This window comes from Sphaeramia orbicularis, chromosome 5 (assembly GCF_902148855.1).
Source record: "Sphaeramia orbicularis chromosome 5, fSphaOr1.1, whole genome shotgun sequence".
Lineage (NCBI taxonomy): Eukaryota > Metazoa > Chordata > Actinopteri > Kurtiformes > Apogonidae > Sphaeramia > Sphaeramia orbicularis.
The window spans coordinates 58,651,221-58,670,256 of record NC_043961.1 but is presented as its reverse complement, the minus strand read 5'-3'; the positions used below and the strand labels follow the sequence as shown (position 1 = coordinate 58,670,256).

Below are 19,036 nucleotides of genomic sequence, written 5' to 3'. Positions count from 1 at the left end.
GTAAAAATGGTTGGAATAGTTTTCCTGTAAAGTTGCTAAAAAACAAACACACAAAGCAAAGTGATCACAATACCTCCTGGTGTAGGTAATAAAAACATATGGTAAGTTGAGAGAGACAATTAATTATCCTACATGATATTCAAGCAAATTTTATCTTCCGTACTGCCGAACTTCTGTCAATCAGTATTCTCTAAAATATCGTGGACCACATCTTTGGAATAATCTACGACCTGAACTTCAGCCAACATCTTCTTTATCATTATTTAAAAAGCATCTGAAAAGGACTGTAATTTATGAAAAAATGTAAGGCTGTAAAGCATTTGATTTGTATTTAATAATTTGTAATTTGATTTGTATTTTTATTGTTTTTACTTTAGTTTATTATTTCAGTTATATCGTATTTTTAATTTAAAGGGAGGTATTCACATAAGCCTTGTTTGGCTTCTATCCTCTCCTGCAGAATGATGTTACTTGTTTGAATGTTGCTGTTTTTTAATTTTTCTCTTGCTGTTTTATGATGTGCAAATAAATAAATAAATAAATAAAAAAATCACAATCCATAAAAGACATGACAAACTCTGAGGCTGAAGCACTGTGGTTCTGTTTATCTGTCAAATGTTCATTGTTGTCAGTTTCAGATGCTGCAGCTCTTTCATAATTCATAGTTTGAGTTCTTGTTTGTTCAGTATTAATTGTCCTCCTTGTAAATCACAGCTGGACTGACTGTCCATATCCTGACCAAGGAAAATCAAATTCTCACTTTGTGCAGTAATCTACACCTGGCTTTACTGCCTCCATCCATAATAATATACATTATACTGAATAAATGTTGTCTAAAATTAGCGTTTATTTGCAACATACTATAGCAAACTACTACTTGATCAAAAACAAATTAATTTGAGCAAAAAAAAAGTCTGTTTTGAATGTCTGGGGTCGCCAGAAATTTGTGATGTTAAAATGAGGTCACGAGCCAAAAAAGGTTGGAAACCACTGATATAAACTTTCATGAACATCTGCATGATCAGTGAATTAAATGTTGGAAAATAGCTGATTTTCACTGAAAAAAATACAAAATACAGAAGATAATGTTACAATAAATGGTGATAAACCACTTAAGGATGGTTAAATATAGAGAAAAATTCCTTTGGGAACTGCCACCAATGTCACACTGGGTCCTTATGAGTTAAGCAGTGTCAGGCGTATAACTGTGTACTGCTGTGATGTTGAGCAGCAGAACTGAGACTGAAAAGGTGATTTTTCAAAATAAAATTTAATGAAAATCTTTACTTTTGTTTTACTCACTGTGGACATGAAAGATTTCAGGATTTCAAAGTCTTAATTGAGAATTTAAAGCAAAAATCCTTAGCATATATTATCAAACAATGACAGGTATTCGTGGTATGAATCAGTGTAACGGATCTAAAGTGTATAATGTGGTTAGTGACATGTACGCCTGTGTGCAAGAGGGTTTGTGTTATTTACAAAGCAAAACTAAAAAAAATAGCCCACATAAATAATGCAAATGCAAGTCACACAACATACATATCCTGACCAAGGAAAATCAAATTCTCACTTTGTGCAGTAATCTACACCTGGATTTACTGCCTCTGTCCACAATAGTATACATTATATAGACTAAACATCATCTAAAATTAACGTTCATTTGCAGCATACTATAGTAAACTATTACATGGTCAAAAACAAACTAATTTTAGCAAAAAAAAAAAAAAAAAAAGTCTCCCTTTTGAATGTCTGGGGTCGCCAGAAATTTGTGATGTTAAAATGGGGTCACGAGACAAAAAAGATTGGAAACCACTGATCTAGACAAACAAACAATACTCTGTTTTGCAATTTTACAACTTAAGAACATTTAATTTATGACTTAACGATAACAATGCATGGGAATTCATTGGCTCTGGTAGTGCAAGTTTGAGATTCTGATCACAAAGCCTAAATAAAACATGAAACACACCATAACAATTACCCCGCTCACCCAGCATTTACTCCCACAGTGACGCTAAAAAAGAACATTTCAACTGTAAGAAACAGCCTACTTTATAAAACAAAAAGGCACACCGAGAAAGTCGAGGCAAATTTACGTTATCGCGCGTGTATTTGGCAGAAAACCAGGGCAATGTTCAGGCCAGATGAAGCTATGAAAATATCAGGAGTTTAGTGAAAATGGAGCAATTTTTCTAGATACTTACAGCTGTGCTCGCTGCAGCCTGTTTGGATTCCTCTGTAAGAAACGCCAACATCAGCTCCACCTTCTGTTTTTCCTCTTCGCTGATGTAGTCTGTGTCTGTAAGTAGAAATACACAAAGAAGAGCACACAGCGACGTTAATGCAAAGTCTGGCAGTCATGATTGGTGATATTATTATGGCATTATCTTCTCTGAGCAAAACTCAAATTCACATAAAGACTTTGAAACCTGATGTGTGGTATAAACGCAATGAGTCATCTAAAAAGACAACCCCAAACACTATAAAATTGTCTGGGCTACAGATCAAGCGTAATGGAAAGGCGGGACAAACGTTGTTTTCGACGGAAGAAACCAATAAACATGATTCAACAAAAGAGGAAAGTGTAAATCCATATCTGGGAAACCAACCCAGGGTGTGCGATGATGGTGTAATCACTATGTAAGATGATACCGAGGCTGATCCAGGGTCTGTGAAAGGCCGGTACCTACAAATGGCATCTGGGAAACATGCTCCAATTCAGTGATCCTGTTACAGCGCGACGGTCAAAAATAAACCACAAAGGAAAATGTGAAATAAAGAAGTGTGTCACTGTGATCCAATTACATTTTTAAGCCACAGAGCAAGCAGATGATCCAGCATTCAATCTTTAGTTTACATACTGTATCGGATCCTATTCAGAAAAAGCCTCTTTGGAATCAACTGCGACCATCACACACACCGTTGGGCACTCCAAGGTTATTTTCTACAGATGGAATCAAACCATATGACAAAACGTTCAGCAGCATTTTTACCTGTGACTCATTCAGACAGAGCAAAAAACTGCACTGTAAGACCGCATAAGTTGAGTTTACTTAAAAAATTTGAGGAAACCAGCTGCCTTAAAAAATTTAAGTAATGAGTAATGAAAACTTGAGTGTATTAAACTTAAATATTTGATTTGAATGGAATTGCTATTTTAAGTACAACACACTAAATGCCAAGTTAACCCTTTCATGCATAGTGGTGACTATAGTGGACAGCTATTCAAAGCTGTTATCTTATATATTCATGGATTTTATTACCTCCGCCAAGGAGGTTATGTTTTTGCCAGGGTTTGTTTGTTTGTTTGTCTGTTTGTCTGTCCGTTAGTGTGCAGCATAACTCAAAAAGTTATGGACAGATTTTGATGAAATTTTCAGGGTTTGTTGGAAATGGGATAAGGAAGAAATGATTAACTTTTGGGGGTGATCGGGGGTGGGGGGGCCCACTGATCAGCCTTGGCGGAGGTCTGGGCTCTCCGAGTGCTTCTAGTTGTCTTAGTTCCATATCAGCCAATAAAGCAGACGCACCATTGCTGTAACTTTGCTGTTCTTGATAAACCTGATCTACAGTAACATGTTTAAGTCAGTTCCTTGTTATTGTTAATAGATTGTAATTAGCTTTTTTTTTTTTTTTAACCCTTTCATGCATGAATTATGAAAACAGTCAAAATTTTTTTCTTGAGTGTTTTTATTCCTCCTTGGGCATGAAAAAAACAATGTGATCGAGGTTTTTTTTTTCTTTTCATGGAGTTACATAATGTCCATGCATTTAATTTTTGAAGTTAAGAAACGTGTTTACAACCCAATATCAGAAAATGACATGAAAACAATGAAATAAAAACATTTTAATGCTGCTAATCTGATGTTTTCTCACATTTTAACATATTCTAATGCTAGTTATTACTCACTTCATGGAGATAATATGCAAAAAAAAACCTTTTTGTCTAACAAATAACAATTGATTTACACTAAAACATGTCACTGCAGATCAGGTTTATCAAGAACAGCAAAGTTACAATAATGGTCTGAATGTCAGTGTTTGGGATGGTGCAGTAGTGTCCACTGTGTTGGCTGATATGGAACTAAAAACAACAAAATCCATGAATATACAAGAGAACAGCTGGAGAAGAACTGTCCACTGGAGTGACCACTATGCATGAAAGGGTTAAACAAAACGTTTTTTTTTTGCATATTATCTCCATAAAGTGAGTAATAACTAATATTAGAGTATGTTAAAATGTCACAAAACTTAAGATTAGCAGCATTAAAAAAATGTATTTCATAGTTTTCACACAGTATATTAGTAAATACGTTTCTTTGCTTCAAAAATGTAACTCATGGTGTCCAGCTGAATGGATATTTTTGCAATTCCATAAAAAAAATAGGTTCATAAAAAAATTAAATCAGTGTTTTTTTTTTCATGCCTGAAGAGGAATAAAAACACTCAGGAAAAAATTTTCATTAAGATTCTCATAATTCATGCATGAAAGGGTTAATTTAACTTAAAATTTATTGCAGTGTCAGCTGCTTTGTATAATCATTAGACTTAATATCATCAGTTCATTTTACTCAATTCCAAGTTGATTTAAATTAAAATCTTTTGCAATATAAACAGCTTTGTATAATTATTCAACTTAATATACTGTAGCATGGATTGAAGTTAGACAGGAAGTTAGCTTAGTGTAATGTGCCAGTACAGAAAGTGCTTTTAATTTGGCAAGGCATAAAGATTTATATAATACAAAAACAATTACAGATGAACAGTAAATGCATTGTTCTTCCTCTGGCACTGACTCATGGTGCAGCTCTACAAAAATAAAAAAACAAACACAAAAAGGCCAATAAACACTGCCATACACACATTCAGTCCAAATGAACACTAACAGCACAACCCCGCTGAACCCCTGCACAGAAAAAGAACACATTTACAACAACATGAACAATACCCACAATGCAATGCGGAGATAAAAAGGTGTGGTCATGACTAAAACTGAGTGATTTAAATCCATTCAACTTAAACTTTATCGTACTTTTGACTATGTTTACAAATTACTAGAATATACTGAACATTTTATAGTAATGTAATAAAACTTAAATCATTTAAGTACATTGTAATTAAAGCTTTTTCGTAAATACAAAGTCCAGGCTTACAGTGTGGTCCAAATCTGGTCCTCGAGGGCTGGTATCCGGCATGTTTTAGATATTTCCCCTTCTCCAGCCACACCTGGAAGCTATTACATCATTACCAGGCTTCTGCAGAGCATGATGAGCTGATCATTAATTGAACCAGGTGTGCTGGATAGGGGTGTTAGAAAATAGCGGTTCTGCAATATATTGTGATATTTCATTTCACAATACTGCATCGATATTAAAAAGTACTGTATCGATATTTTTAGGTATTTATTCAAATGCAAATATGGCAGAGGTTCATTGTTTGTTTTTTTTATTTTCTTTAATGTTTATAATTTATTTATAATTATTTAACACTGTTTTATTAAATAATGGTTATTTAATGCATTCCAAAATCACTTTTTACTGTCTGAGAGGCAGATGTTAGTTCCTTTGTTAGGACTGAACTAAAATAATGTTATGATGTTTGATATGAACTAACAGAATATTAGCGGCTCTGTACCCGTGGTGCCATTGTACAATAGCATGATAAGTAGAACTTGTCTGCCACCACTATCCATCTGTAAACTACCATTTAATCATGCATTCTGCAGGTAATAATTTGAGCCAACATATGAGGCATGAGGGGAAGAGCATGTATTTGTTTGGCCTGTCAAGCGTGATTATATTCCTACAGCGGTAGTGAACTGCAGCCTTCACATTGTAGCATTGTCTGCTAGCAGTAGAAATTTCATGAATGGCAGCAGAACCACTTCCGAAAACGGAGTATGGCGGCAGGGATGAAGAATTCAAAGTAGAGAGAGGCTAAAATCGCCCAGCAGACCTCACAACATTTGAATATGGACATAAAATTGTGCCTAGTAGATAGTCAGGTAATGATTCTATTCATTTGGCGGCAATCAGGCCTGTGGAGGCTGAGGAAAACCCGTACAAACGCCCTCCTGTGCTGCAACATCGATGGGACACAGAACGTGTATTATATAGATCAGTTTCATGATGACGTAGGATGTATGCTGCTCGCGCACCTTGGAGGCAGAAAGCACGCCGAGTTCGTAGCCAAGCAGTGAGTGCCGGTGTGAGTAATGCCGTCGTCTTGCTGTGCCGTGGGTTGTCAGAACAGAAAGAACACACAGAAGGAGTTAAACTTCTACAGAATTCCTGCTGGCAAACATCCCTTCTAGAAAAATCGGCGAAAGTTATGGTTGCAGGCATTAAGACGTGACAACTGGCCTGAGGAGGAACTTCAGAATGCTGGTCTGTGCAGTGCACACTTCAGATCTCTAAGTACTGGAGATCTACCATACAGAGGTCGCATTAATGGAAATATTCTGCCATTGACAGATTTTTTTTTTTAAATGACAGAAAATTCTGAAGGCCGTCCGTCATTTTGACAGATTAAAATACTGAGGGTAATTGTTGTTTAGCTAACTTTAGCTGAAATTAGATGCTACTTTGCTAGCACAAACTGCAGACAGCTGAGTCTCCTTAGTTCTTTTAAAGTCCAGTAAATGTGATGGCACTGATAAACATAGTGAAAAAAGAGGGACTGGTGTGGTGAAGGATGACGGACAAGCAAGTTATACTCCAGTTCTAATGGCATTTGGTGTGTTATATGTACACATTTTCTACCTTTCATGTGTTATGGCACGTCAGTTTGTGCCCAGATCTGCGCTTCACAGAACCTGAACCCGAACCCTCAGTGCATGGGATTTGACACTGTGTGAACAAACACAAGGAAAGTTTAGAATGTCTACAGATAACACACCAATTAAATGTGGCGTATATAATTATGCGAGCAGTGATATCACGTTGGTTTATCAGCCAGCAGCAACTACAGCTGCTGCATCACTGAGATGTTTTTGAACAGTAAATACTACTGAATATATCTCATTATCATTAAAAAATACAAATTTGAAATGATGGATAATAATATGTTATGATGGAATTTTTCCGACCCTGTCCGTCAAAATGACAGACAATAAAAATGTATAGTGCAACCTCTGCTGCCCACCTGTCTGTGACAGTCTGCTTTTCTACTATGGGAAAGAGAAGATGGGATGGGCTTTTGGACAGAAACAGTTAATGGACAGTTTCAGAGCGAACATATTCGCTCGTTCATGAGTTCCGGGGCAGAGCCTGCAGGTGCATGTGAGCCGGCTGGAGCTGGTACTGGTGTTTTTGCCTCCGAGGTGCGCACACATCACTGTTGTTAGTAAACACTGAAACTCATCTATAATAGGATGAACATTTGAACAGGATCTTAAACTGTAATATCTGTAAAACATAATTAAAGTTTTAACAGAGGAAGATTTTATGAAATCGCATAAGATCCTGTTGTGATCAAATAAAAATGTGTTTAGTATTTGTGCATATTTCGGGTGTAATCCAGTTCTTCCAGGAAAAAATCTTTAAGAAAAAACAAAACCAATAAAAAATTGCCTTTTTGACAGTATCATGATACATCGTGATATATTGCATCGTGATTCTAGTATTGTGCTTTGTATCGTATCGCCCGATTCTTGCCAATACACACCTCTAGCGCTGGAAGAGGGAAATCCTACTATATAATACACGTTCTGTGTCCCATCGATGTTGCAGCACAGGAGGGCGTTTGTACAGGTTTTCCTCAGCCTTCACAGGCCCGATCACCGCCAAACTCACCAAATGAATAGAATCATTACCTGACTATCTACTAGGCACAATTTTATGTCTGTATTCAAATGTTGTGAGGTGTGCTGGGCGATTTTAGCCTCTCTCTACTTTGAATTCTTCATCCCTGCCGCCATACTCCACTTTCGGAAGTGGTTATGCTGCCGTTCATGACATTTCTACTGCTAGCAGACCATGCAACAATGTGAAGGCTGCATTTACAATAATACTGGGTTACAAAAAAAAATGTTTCTTGCAAGTTGTCTAGGTTTTTTCAACTGAATTAGGACCATTTTGCACCGCTAAAACCAAAAATGACATCTGTTTTTCTCAATCAGGTCAGGGTTTTTTGCTAATTTGATTTTGAAAAATTGGATCTTCTCACAAAATATAATAATTAATACCAAAATAAGATTGGTAAGCACACTTTATGAAACTTGTGACTTGATTCCTGTTAGGTACGATGGTGTATTCACCGCAGATGTAGCAGAATACGTCAGGCTTATTTTTGCAAGATCTTCTAGTCGAAGCCATTTCATTCACCTGTAATATTAAAAAAACCATTAATCATAAATTGGCAAAAGTAAAACCTTCAGAACTCGTTTATTGCAAGAAATATGAAAGAATTTTGTATCATATGATGTGAAAATGCCCATAAATGTAAGCAAAAATGTTAAAAAGCCAATATGTAGCATAGTTCAGAAAGTTGACCTGATTGAGCAAAATTAATGTGATTTTTGGATTCAGCACCAAAATGATCCTAAATCAGCTCAACGAACTTAAATAATAAATTTGTTGTTGACCAGTGTAATGTATAGGCACTTTTCACACATAATGGCACCATGGGTACGATGCCGCTAGTATCTAAAACATGCAGGACACCAGCCTTGGAGGACCGGGTTTGGATACTCCTTAAAGGTACAAGTCGGCCACAACGCAGCATGTGAGGTGTACAGAGACTTTATGGAAGAACTTCTGTTGCATTGAAGACACACTTGCGGGTATAAAGACATACATTAGAAAGACCACTGTAATAATCCCACAATGGAAGAAGCGGGAATGGAGGTCTGGAGGGAGATTACCCATTTCCCACCAAGACACTGAGGTCAATTCCACTTAGCATCTGTGATTTATGAAGAGGAGCTGGAAAGACGTCAAGGAGAAGTAGATCAAAATGAGAAGATGCCTGATGTTTTTGTCTTTTTTTTTTCCTATTAAACATGGTTCATGAGTCTTTGTCTCAAAGTGTCATGAGGGAGTTGATATTACCAGAGGCTGTGATGTCAGCGCACTGGGATGTTTCCGAGCTAAGTGGTTTGGATGATGATCAACGCACCACGGACTCTAAAGCCATTGGTCTCGGAACAAAAACCTTAGAGATGACTTACTGCTCTCTCATGCTAAATTAGTCAAATATGTCTTGTGGAAGTATTATGGTTTCGAAACAGCATGAAGACCCCAAAGCAGAACATAACCCAAGTAGTCTACGAGCGTCTCTAGATACTCTAAAGTAGAGATGGAGGGCATGACTGCAAAAGGAGAACTGGGATACTCTGTGGACTGGTTGTTTACCAGCCAAAACTGGTTTAGTGGGTTTTAGAAAGAGGGATCTAGATTTCACTGTAAAATTCCTATTTAATTAAGGTTAATAATACATAAAGAAGTGTAATTAGATTTTACTTTTTCATTTTTCCACACATTTTTAAACCTATTTACCAGAGAAAACATGTCAGCTCTCATTTTAATACAGTGAAGCCTAGTAAAGACTGAGCTGCTTTAATGACAGAAACCAGGCCACTGTTGCAAGTTAAATGCTCAGTAACAACATCTATCACTGATAAGCTCTGGATTTAATTTCCCAACCCACTGGCTTTGTCGAGGGCCTCGTACAACTATATGTGAAAGACATTTATGCAAAGTCGAGGATAGAATTAAGCCTATAGAGGGGATTTATCCATAAACACTAGAGGTCACAGCTAGTCAGCGCTCAACCTTGTCCATGAAACGCGCGACGAGTTAAAGTGTATTTGGCTCAAAGATGTTTGTTTTCGCCATATGTCACAACGTCTGTGTAGGAAAGAGCAAAGTCAATCTCCTATGTGAGCTATGGCAAGAAGAAAGTATGAAAACTAATGAACAAAATGGTTAGTGAGGGATAATGCGACTATACATTTCTTACACTGGAAAAAATCTAAATCTTACCAAGTGTATTTTTCTCATTTCTAGTCCAAATATCTCATCACACTTAAAATAAGACAGAATCACCTAAAGAGGAACTATTCAGTGAGATATAAGAACTGATTTTTAGACAATAGATCTGGAAAATCTTATTTCAAGAAATCTTACCAAGATAATTTTCAGTTGTTCCATTGGCAGATTTTTTTGGGTTAATTCAAGCAAAAATATCTCGTATTAATTTTTGTAACTTGTTTTTAGAGGGGCATTTTTTTTTCCAGTGTATGGATCGGTGCATCATTAAGGGTGTATTCACACCTGAAAAGTCCTTTGGTCCGCTTATTTGATTTGGATCAAATGCAGACTTTATTTTTTTCATTTGGGTCAGATTGCATTCTCATTACACTTTCGCTAGTGGACCAAAATGCGTAAACAGAAACACGCATGTGACGAACTGCGCTGGCATCGGACAGAAAAGTCAGGGGTGGGGTAAATCGCCGATGGCTGGTGTTGATTAAAACAGACGTGGAGGTCCTACATACAGTTATCATTTTCAGAATATGTATTCTATTTTTACAGACACAAATTTACGAAAATAATGTTAACTGTCAACAACAGCTCATTCGGAGCCAGTTTCATATTGTGGGCATCTGACCAAATGTCAATGAGACATTCAATCTCCTCATTGCTCTACGTCTGTTCATGGCTGCCGCTATTAGCTCTGACTACCCATGAACCTCGGCTACTTCCAGCCGCTACGGGGGCCTGTCATGCACAAAAAGACGCAAGATTCTTTGGCTTGTTTCGGCTTGAGGCTGGTTATATTCACACCAGAACTGAACCGGCCCAGAGTCCATTTGTTTGATTCGAATCAGAGTTTGCATGTTTGTATTCACACCTAAAAAAAAAGTCCGGACTTTCCAGGGAAACGAACTCCGGTCTGTTTTAAACGGACCAGACAAAGTAGGTGTGAATACACCCAAAGACTACATGGCATGACTATTTGCACTGGAAAAAATCAAAATCTTACCAAGTGTACTTTTCTCATTTCTAGTCACACCTAAATATAATATATATAATCACCTAACGAGTAACTTTTCAGTGAGATATAAGAACTTATTTTAGACAATACATGTGGAAAATCTTATTTCAAGAAATCTTAGCAAGATAATTTTCACTTGTTCCATTGGCAGATTCTTTTTTTTTGCTAGATTGAAGCAAAAAATAAAATAAAATTTAGAATTAAGCAAAAAAATTTGCCAATGGAGCAAGTGAAAATTATCTTGGTAAGATTTCTTAAATTAAGATTTTCAAGATCTACTGTCTAAAATAAGTTCTTATATCTCACTGAAAAGTTACTCGTTAGGTGATTATGTCTTATTTTAAGCGTGATGAGATATTTGGACAAGAAATGAGAAAAGTACACTTGGCAAGATTTAGATTTTTGCAGTGTGTGTGTGTGTGTGTAGTCCTCTAGGAAACCTGGCAACTGCTCCACTCCTGTTAATAAGGACTGATCATTTGGATCATCTGCTAGAGCTTTAAAAGGGGTTTCTCTTTCCTCTTCCTCATTCAGTGCGAGACATGATAAATGGGGCAAACTGGCAGCCAGTAAAAGGGAGGCGATTATCACTCTTAAGGACATAAAATCAACACCATGTGCCAAAGACTGTTTGCGTGACACTAGCCATTGAGTAAAGCACACAGCTGTTCATCTTCTGCGTTCTAGAAGAACTCTGGCACTCTTTATTCATACCAATTAACATGAACATGATGCAATGTTCCTGCAATGGATCTTGGAGCTTCACATTTGATCTTGTCAGACTAGTCATTGTCTGAAACACTGTTGGCTCTTTAGGACTGGGAAACATTTGAGAAGTTATATCATATGTTCTAGTTTATACAAGATTTTTATCCAGATATGCTAATTTATCAAAATTTAAATAAGTAAGAGCACCCCCCTCCATATTAAGATAACACTGTTAATTACTAGCACTTAAATTGTATATTTTGAAACTTTATCTTATTTGTTTATTTTATTTTATGTTTTACTGCATGCTTCTTACCTACTCCATGTTCTGTAGTCGTGGAAAAAATTATTAGACCACCCTTGTTTTCTTCAATTTCTTGTTCATTTTAATGCCTGGTCCAACTAAAGGTACATTTGTTTGGACAAATATAATGATAACAACAAAAATAGCTCATAAGAGTTTAATTTCAGAGCTGATATCTATCCATTTTCCATAGTTTTCTTGATAATAACCAAAATCACTTCAGTTCTTACATCAGTATCTATGGCGTTGTACTGACAAAACAGTGCTTTTACAAATTCCATGTTTTCTTTTCTGTCTGTTTTAGTCACATGATACACACAGGAGTCAGTACTTGATTGCATAACCATTGTTTTCAATGAATTTGATGGTCTAATAATTTTTTCCGCAACTGTATATATGCACCAAACCACTGAAGTAAACTCCTACTAATGTGAACCCTGTTTACTTACATGGCAATAAACATAAATCTGATTCTGATATATCCTGTGTATGTTCTTTCATAGTTCATATTCATGCTTTTATGCTTTTTTAGGCAATTTTTTATTTATTTTTTTGTTAAAATCTATCATGGAAACCTGTAAGCATCGCTACACTATTTTCTCTTCCGTGCAGAATCAGGAGGTTAGAACTGTCATTACTTCCATGCAACTGCAAAAAGCTCAAGTGTCTTTTCCACAGGTCATTCTGGTCTTATCCATTTTATTTGACGCCTCTGAAAAGTGAGCTATTTTATCTCCATTAATCAGATGTCAGGTCAAATAGAGGGCTTTGGTGCCTGCGGCGTCGTGCTTCGATTGACAGATCTGTATGACAGCTCACTTGCCTGTGATTTGAAATGTCAGAGCTTCTGCTTAATTTATGAAAAGTATTTTTTCCTCTGACGCCCAGATCTGCTGTAGTTGTGGTTACGCGTTCCACTCGTTGGACTGGAAAATGACTTTGTTACGCAGTGCTGGATGAGGTTGAGTATTTGACCGAGTCAGTGAGCTTGCACTTAGCAGTAACTCACCTCTGATTCACTGGGTTCCCATAGTTCAGCCCCTTTTGTCCGTATATGGTCAGTTATGGTTCCAAGAAGCCAATATGTCAACGGCTCAATGACAATCTACACCACATGTGTCAAACATGCGGCCCGGGGGCCAAAACCGGCCCGCCAAAGGTTCAAATCCGGCCCGCGGGATGAATTTGTAAAGTGCAAGTTAGGACATCAAACTCAAAAATAATATTGTAATAACCTATAAATAATGACAACACCAATTTTTTCTCTTTGTTTTAGTGCAAAAAACGTTAAATTATGAAAATGTTTACATTAACAAACTATCCTTTAACAATGAAATGTGAATAACCTGAACAAATATGAACAACCAGAACATGTCTAAAGAAAATTAAGTGCAATTTTAACAATATTTTGCCTGTTACTAAATGTTTTGTGCCTTTGTAGATCTGATCTGTAATGCATATGTATAAATGATAAGTCGAGGCCTAATATTGATAAAATTGTACTTATATTTCTTAACAAATTCCATTTTTTTCAGGTTATTCACATCCTTTTTGTTTGGATAGTTTGTAAATGTCAATACTGGCATAACTGAATGTTGTTTTTTGCACTAAAACAATTTGGAGTTTATTGGCTATCATGCTATTATTTTACTGGTCCGGCCCACTTCAGATTAAATTGGGCTGAATGTGGCCCCCGAAAGAAAATGAGTTTGACACCCCTGATCTACACAATGACAGTGATATGAAATTGTCATATTGTTACATCCCCAGTCTGAACTTTTCCCAATTTAGTCCCCATTAGTATTGTGTTGTTTAGAAAAGAATATGAACTGGTTTTCTTTGACTTATTTGAGGTCTGAAAACACCTGCATTTCTTTGTTTTGTTTTTTTTGACCATGTGTTGTTTTCTGCAAATACATGCTCTAAATAATATTTTTATTTGGAAATTTTGAGAAATGTTGTTGGTAGTTTACAGAATAAAACACAAATGTTAATTTTACTCAAACAAATACCTATAAATCGAGACTGTGATTATTTTGTCTGTGGTCTCATATTTTTTTTCTTTTTCCAGAGCTGTATTTTTGGCTACTATATGAGCTGTCGTATTTGGACTGGGAGCAGGGAACGGACATCTGGCCACGAATGATTACTCAAAATGCATATGGAGGCATATTACAAAGCATCTCCACAGACAGCGTTAGAGTTGTCCATTTGTGATCAGGACCACGAGAATGGATGTAGCCTGGAGCAGTTTCTGTGTGAAATTCTCCTCTTTTCCTGTTTTGTAGTTTTTCTGTTTGCTTTTGGTTGAATGGAAATGACTCACAGAGTAAAAACTCACGAGGACATAAAAGACCAACCACTATTTTCCCTCCATCTTTACCATCATATTTCTGAAAAGCTCACCACTTAGGGCTGGAAACACCAGTCTATCTGAAACACACTGCAGGCAAACACTGAACAAAAAACTCACTTAAGCTCCCCTTGCTACTTTTGTACTTCTTCTCAGTGGCAATCTTCTTCCCTGCTGCTTTTCTTTAACTTTCTCCCTCCCTCAGTCCCATTTATTCATCCCCTGCCTTCTCTCTTCTCTCTCCCTCTTACTTGATGGCTTTCGATTTGTCTTTCCATTTTCTGCCCCTGTACCCCCCACCCCCCACCCCGTCCTGCAATCAGACAGATCCTCTTTCAGCATAGGAGTGGTAGCACCTCAGTCTGGGCTGTGATATTGGCTTGTTGGACAGCTGCCATCTTGTTCTGCAGAGGGAGATTACAACCTCCACACATGATACTTGAAAGAATCTAAAGCGAGAGACAAAAGGTGATATAAGAGTGTATGACAAGACGGGGTGAGAGAGTGATCAAATATAAGGTAAGATGGTGTAGATGAACTAGAGAGAGAAGAAATAGAAACATTTAACCTGCTAACCTGCACAAGGTGGAAGTACGGAGACTGAAGAAACATATACTTTGAGATCTTCGAAGATCTGGTACTTTTAGCTAAAGCAGTATAAACATGCAAGTAGAAAACTGAGCTAATCCCATTTAATGCTGGTTGTCTGAAGTTATCTCAAAGATTCATTTAAGCCAAATTTATACTTCCATGCAGAAGTTAAAGTAGTAAAGGGCCATTCACGTTTTTAGCGGACAGATACATGGGTACATTAAAAATCGAACCAATGGCCCTGTAGCTTACCGGCCAAATTAAAAGCTTTGGGAAATGTATCCAGATGCCATTTATTCTCACCCAGTTCTGTGTAGTTATTCTATTACAGAAGTAGCCCATGTGTTGGTCATATTCCAAGCAGATCTGTAAAAATGTCCAATTCCAAATTGATATCATTGATACTGATTTACTGGATCAGTCCACTTCCTATCTCTTATAATGGGAACATTTTTCAAAGTCGCACCAAATCCAGAATCAGATCCGGATCGAAATAATTTCAGTGCCTTGTGTTGACATCATCATACAGAAGCTGTATACCAAGTTTGAAGTCAATCAGAACTGGAGTTTTAGAGAAGACGATTGAAATTTTTTTCCTCTATTGCTGCATTTCTACTACATGGAACCGGTTCAACTCGGCTCGGCTCGTCTCCTGTTGTTGTGCACCTCATTTCCTTTCCCTTCTTACCTTCGGAAACTTGTATTTGAGGAGTTATGACGTTTGTTGCCCACACCGGAACCGGCCCGGTGTTCACTCTGCCGCTACATTCACAAGCGTCGCAAAGTGGCGTACCAAATACGTGACATTCCTGTAAATGATTCACATGCTGTGGACAAATGTTTGAGGATATTGGAGGGATTCCACCCTTTTGAAGACATGGAAGCTTGGACAGTGTTCCAGTGGACCTGGTCTGGTCTGTTTGGACCTGGTGTCGTCTGTTTAGACCGTTTCTGCCTCAACACCATGTTGGCTACGTTCTGACCAAAACAATGCAGCGTACGTGTGACGTCATCGTGCATGCACAACGAAGGTGCAATCGATAAGCAGAATCGTTAAGCAGGCAGGCAAACGATTCCAAGGAATCGAGCTACTGGGAACTGGTTCTCTAAAAGAACCGGTTCTCGATTCCCATCCCTACCTATAAATAATGACAGCTTCAAATTTTTGTCTTTGTTTTAGTGCAAAAAATAACATTAAATTATGAAAATATTTACATTTACAAACTATCCTGTAAGAATAAAATGTGAAAACCTGAACAAATATGAACAACCTGAAATGTCTAAAGAAAATTAAGCACAATTTTAACAATTTTCTGCCTGTTACTAAGTGGTTCGTGTCTTTGTAGATCCGATCCATAATGCACATGTAGAAATGATAAGTTGAGGCATAATATTGAATTTCTTCTTAAGAAATTTCAGTTTTTTCAGGTTATTCACATTTTTTTTACTTGGATAGTTTATAAAAGTATTTTCATAATTTAATGGGGGTTTTTTTGCACTAAAACAAAGACAAAAATTTGGAGTTGTCATTATTTATAGGTTATTATGTTATTATTTTACTGGTCCGGCCCACTTCAGATCATATTGGGCTGAATGTGGCCCCTGAACTAAAATGAGTTTGACACTCCTGTTCTAAATCCTTCACTGCTTTCAACAGAACTTGTGTTTTGGTTTGTTGACAGGTTTGGAAGGTTAAAGCAGTTCTATAGGTGTTTTCAAGAAGAGACAACAGCAGCCTTCAACTCATCCATTTAACCTGTTCTCAGTGATGTTGGTCCTTTTGAAGAGTTTTTATTGCAGAGTCAGAGCAGGGCATTATTAGACCGTTGAGTGGGTACAGATCTAATAAAAACAGAGGATTTGCTTTGTGTTATGTGTGAATTTGTAACCTGCCTGTTGGCTTTGAGCCCCCGCAGGGAAATATGCAGAAGACGGACCGTCAGCGGTGAACTCCTTTACTGTGAACACTTCACACGGATTCTGTTTACTGTGAACGTGTTCAAACAAAAGTCTGTCGTTTCTTGGCGGGTTTCCATGGTCAACACATACAATGAGGTATATGATAAATCTTCCACGGTGTCCACTGCTGCTCCTGTACTATTCATCATTCATATTGTGTATGTACAGTGACTGCCCAGTAAGGTATGTTTTAACCATTCTCTACACTGTAAAAAAAACAAAAAAAAACCCAGTATTATTCCAGCAGCAGGGGTGCCGAAAAAATACTGTTAAATAACGGAAAATAACCATCTCATAAAAATACGGTAATTTTCCATAATTAAAATATAGTTTTTTGCCCTAACTTTACATGACATTTTGCTTTTTTTTTTTTTTTTTTTTTTTTACTTTTTAATGTTCAATAAAGAATATTTCCATGTATTAAAACAATCAAATCACCTATAAATAAATAAATAAATAAATAAATAAATAAATAAATAAATAAATAAAATTTTCAATGAGACTCACTTGTCCCATCCACTGAGAAAAACTGTATTTGGACAGTTTATCAGTGCTTATACATGTTATACATTCACAAAAATACATTTATTCAACATTTTTGTTGTGAAACCTCCCATAATTACACAAGATATTTGTCAATTAACAAACAAGTCTTGTTAAACTTACGGAACAAATACTTCTATTAATGTGAATTGTGAGTAATTTTATCTGGTTTTAATATATATATATATATATATGTATATATATATTTTTTTACAGTATTAAACTTTAAATAAACAGTCTAATCTCATAAACAGAAAAGAAATATTTGTGAAATTATGATACATTTGCAAATGTATTTTAACTGTATTTTTCTGTGAAAAAAGAAAAAAAAATCTTTTAAAAAACTGAAATTTTATAGTTACTCACAGTTAGTTTTTTCATGTTATTTTACATTTGACATGTAAAATCACAGTCTATTTTTGTCATTTCATTCAAATTTTCCTGTATCTTAAAAATACAGGAAAAATCTGTAAAAATAAACAGTGAAAATTCTGTTAAATTGCAGAATTTTTTAACAATGTACAATGCACTGTAAGCAGTTTTTTCAGAATTTTGTCATCAAAGTCACGTGTACTAATCAAGAATGTCATGTATTAGTAATAAATTAGGCTCCAGCACCTAAAATTACAGCTAAATATGTGCTTAGAGTTCAATGTTGTTGTAGAGAATGTGGAGATGTCAGTGTAAATCATGCACATGTCTTCTGGTTACGTCCTAAACTTGCATCATTTTGGGATAATGTATATTCAACAGTTAAGATACTGGGTTATGCAATTCCTAAAAGATGTTTGGTGATGTATTTCGAATGTATTACTGGTAATAATGAAAGAAAAAAATGATAGGTATTTGTTTAAAATACTGTTAGCAGCCTGTAAAAAGGCTATCACCAAAAAATGGTGCAGATTAGAACCACCTGCAACTAACGACTGGATACAAATAGTGAGTGGAATACTTGAGATGGAGATTCTGACCCATAGACTGAGGACTCAAGAAGAGCAGAGTCATGATAAATGGAAGAAATGGACAATTTTCATTTCAGCGTCACTTTACTAAAACCATTTGTTAGTCACACAGGTTTTTTATGGTCAATGTATCCCAAATGTCCCTTATGTTTGTTTTGTATTGTACAGAAATCAAACAATAAAAATGAATTGTTAAAAAAAAAAAAGTAGGCTCCAGCCTCTCGGTGTTCTTTGCTCTGAGTACAGATGGACGACGGAATCCATGTATCATTCGTTCTTTTCATATTCAATTAAGAATCCACAATCGGAAAACGAAAAAATTACTTATTTCCTTATTCATGTACAAATGACAAATGAAAAGTCAAAAAAATGAGTTTTTAATTCTTTTGATTGTATGCACAAATAAAAAATTGGAAATAAGCAAATAGACCAAACTTCGGCTTTCATGTTGACATTTTTGATATACGATTTGGTATGACCCGGAAGTTACTGACTTCTTCATGTATTACGTGAAGTGTCTTCTACTTAAATTGTCTACCATGGACACACTGTATTGGACAAAACAATAATACCTGAAAGATCCGGACCATTTTTTCAGTTGTCATATCAGCCTCC

The 19,036-nt window shown here is 36.3% G+C and overlaps 1 protein-coding gene across 3 annotated transcripts in view; it reads right to left on the bottom strand.

Moving 5' to 3' along the window:
• Positions 1-19,036, bottom strand: part of rnf123 (ring finger protein 123) — a 276,643-nt gene that overhangs the window by 54,889 nt on the left and 202,718 nt on the right. For all 3 annotated transcript variants that reach the window (XM_030134087.1, XM_030134086.1, XM_030134088.1), the window contains one exon: positions 2,208-2,302. In XM_030134087.1, coding sequence (XP_029989947.1) covers positions 2,208-2,302 — 95 coding nt within the window. The remainder of the gene's footprint in view (positions 1-2,207; positions 2,303-19,036) is intronic.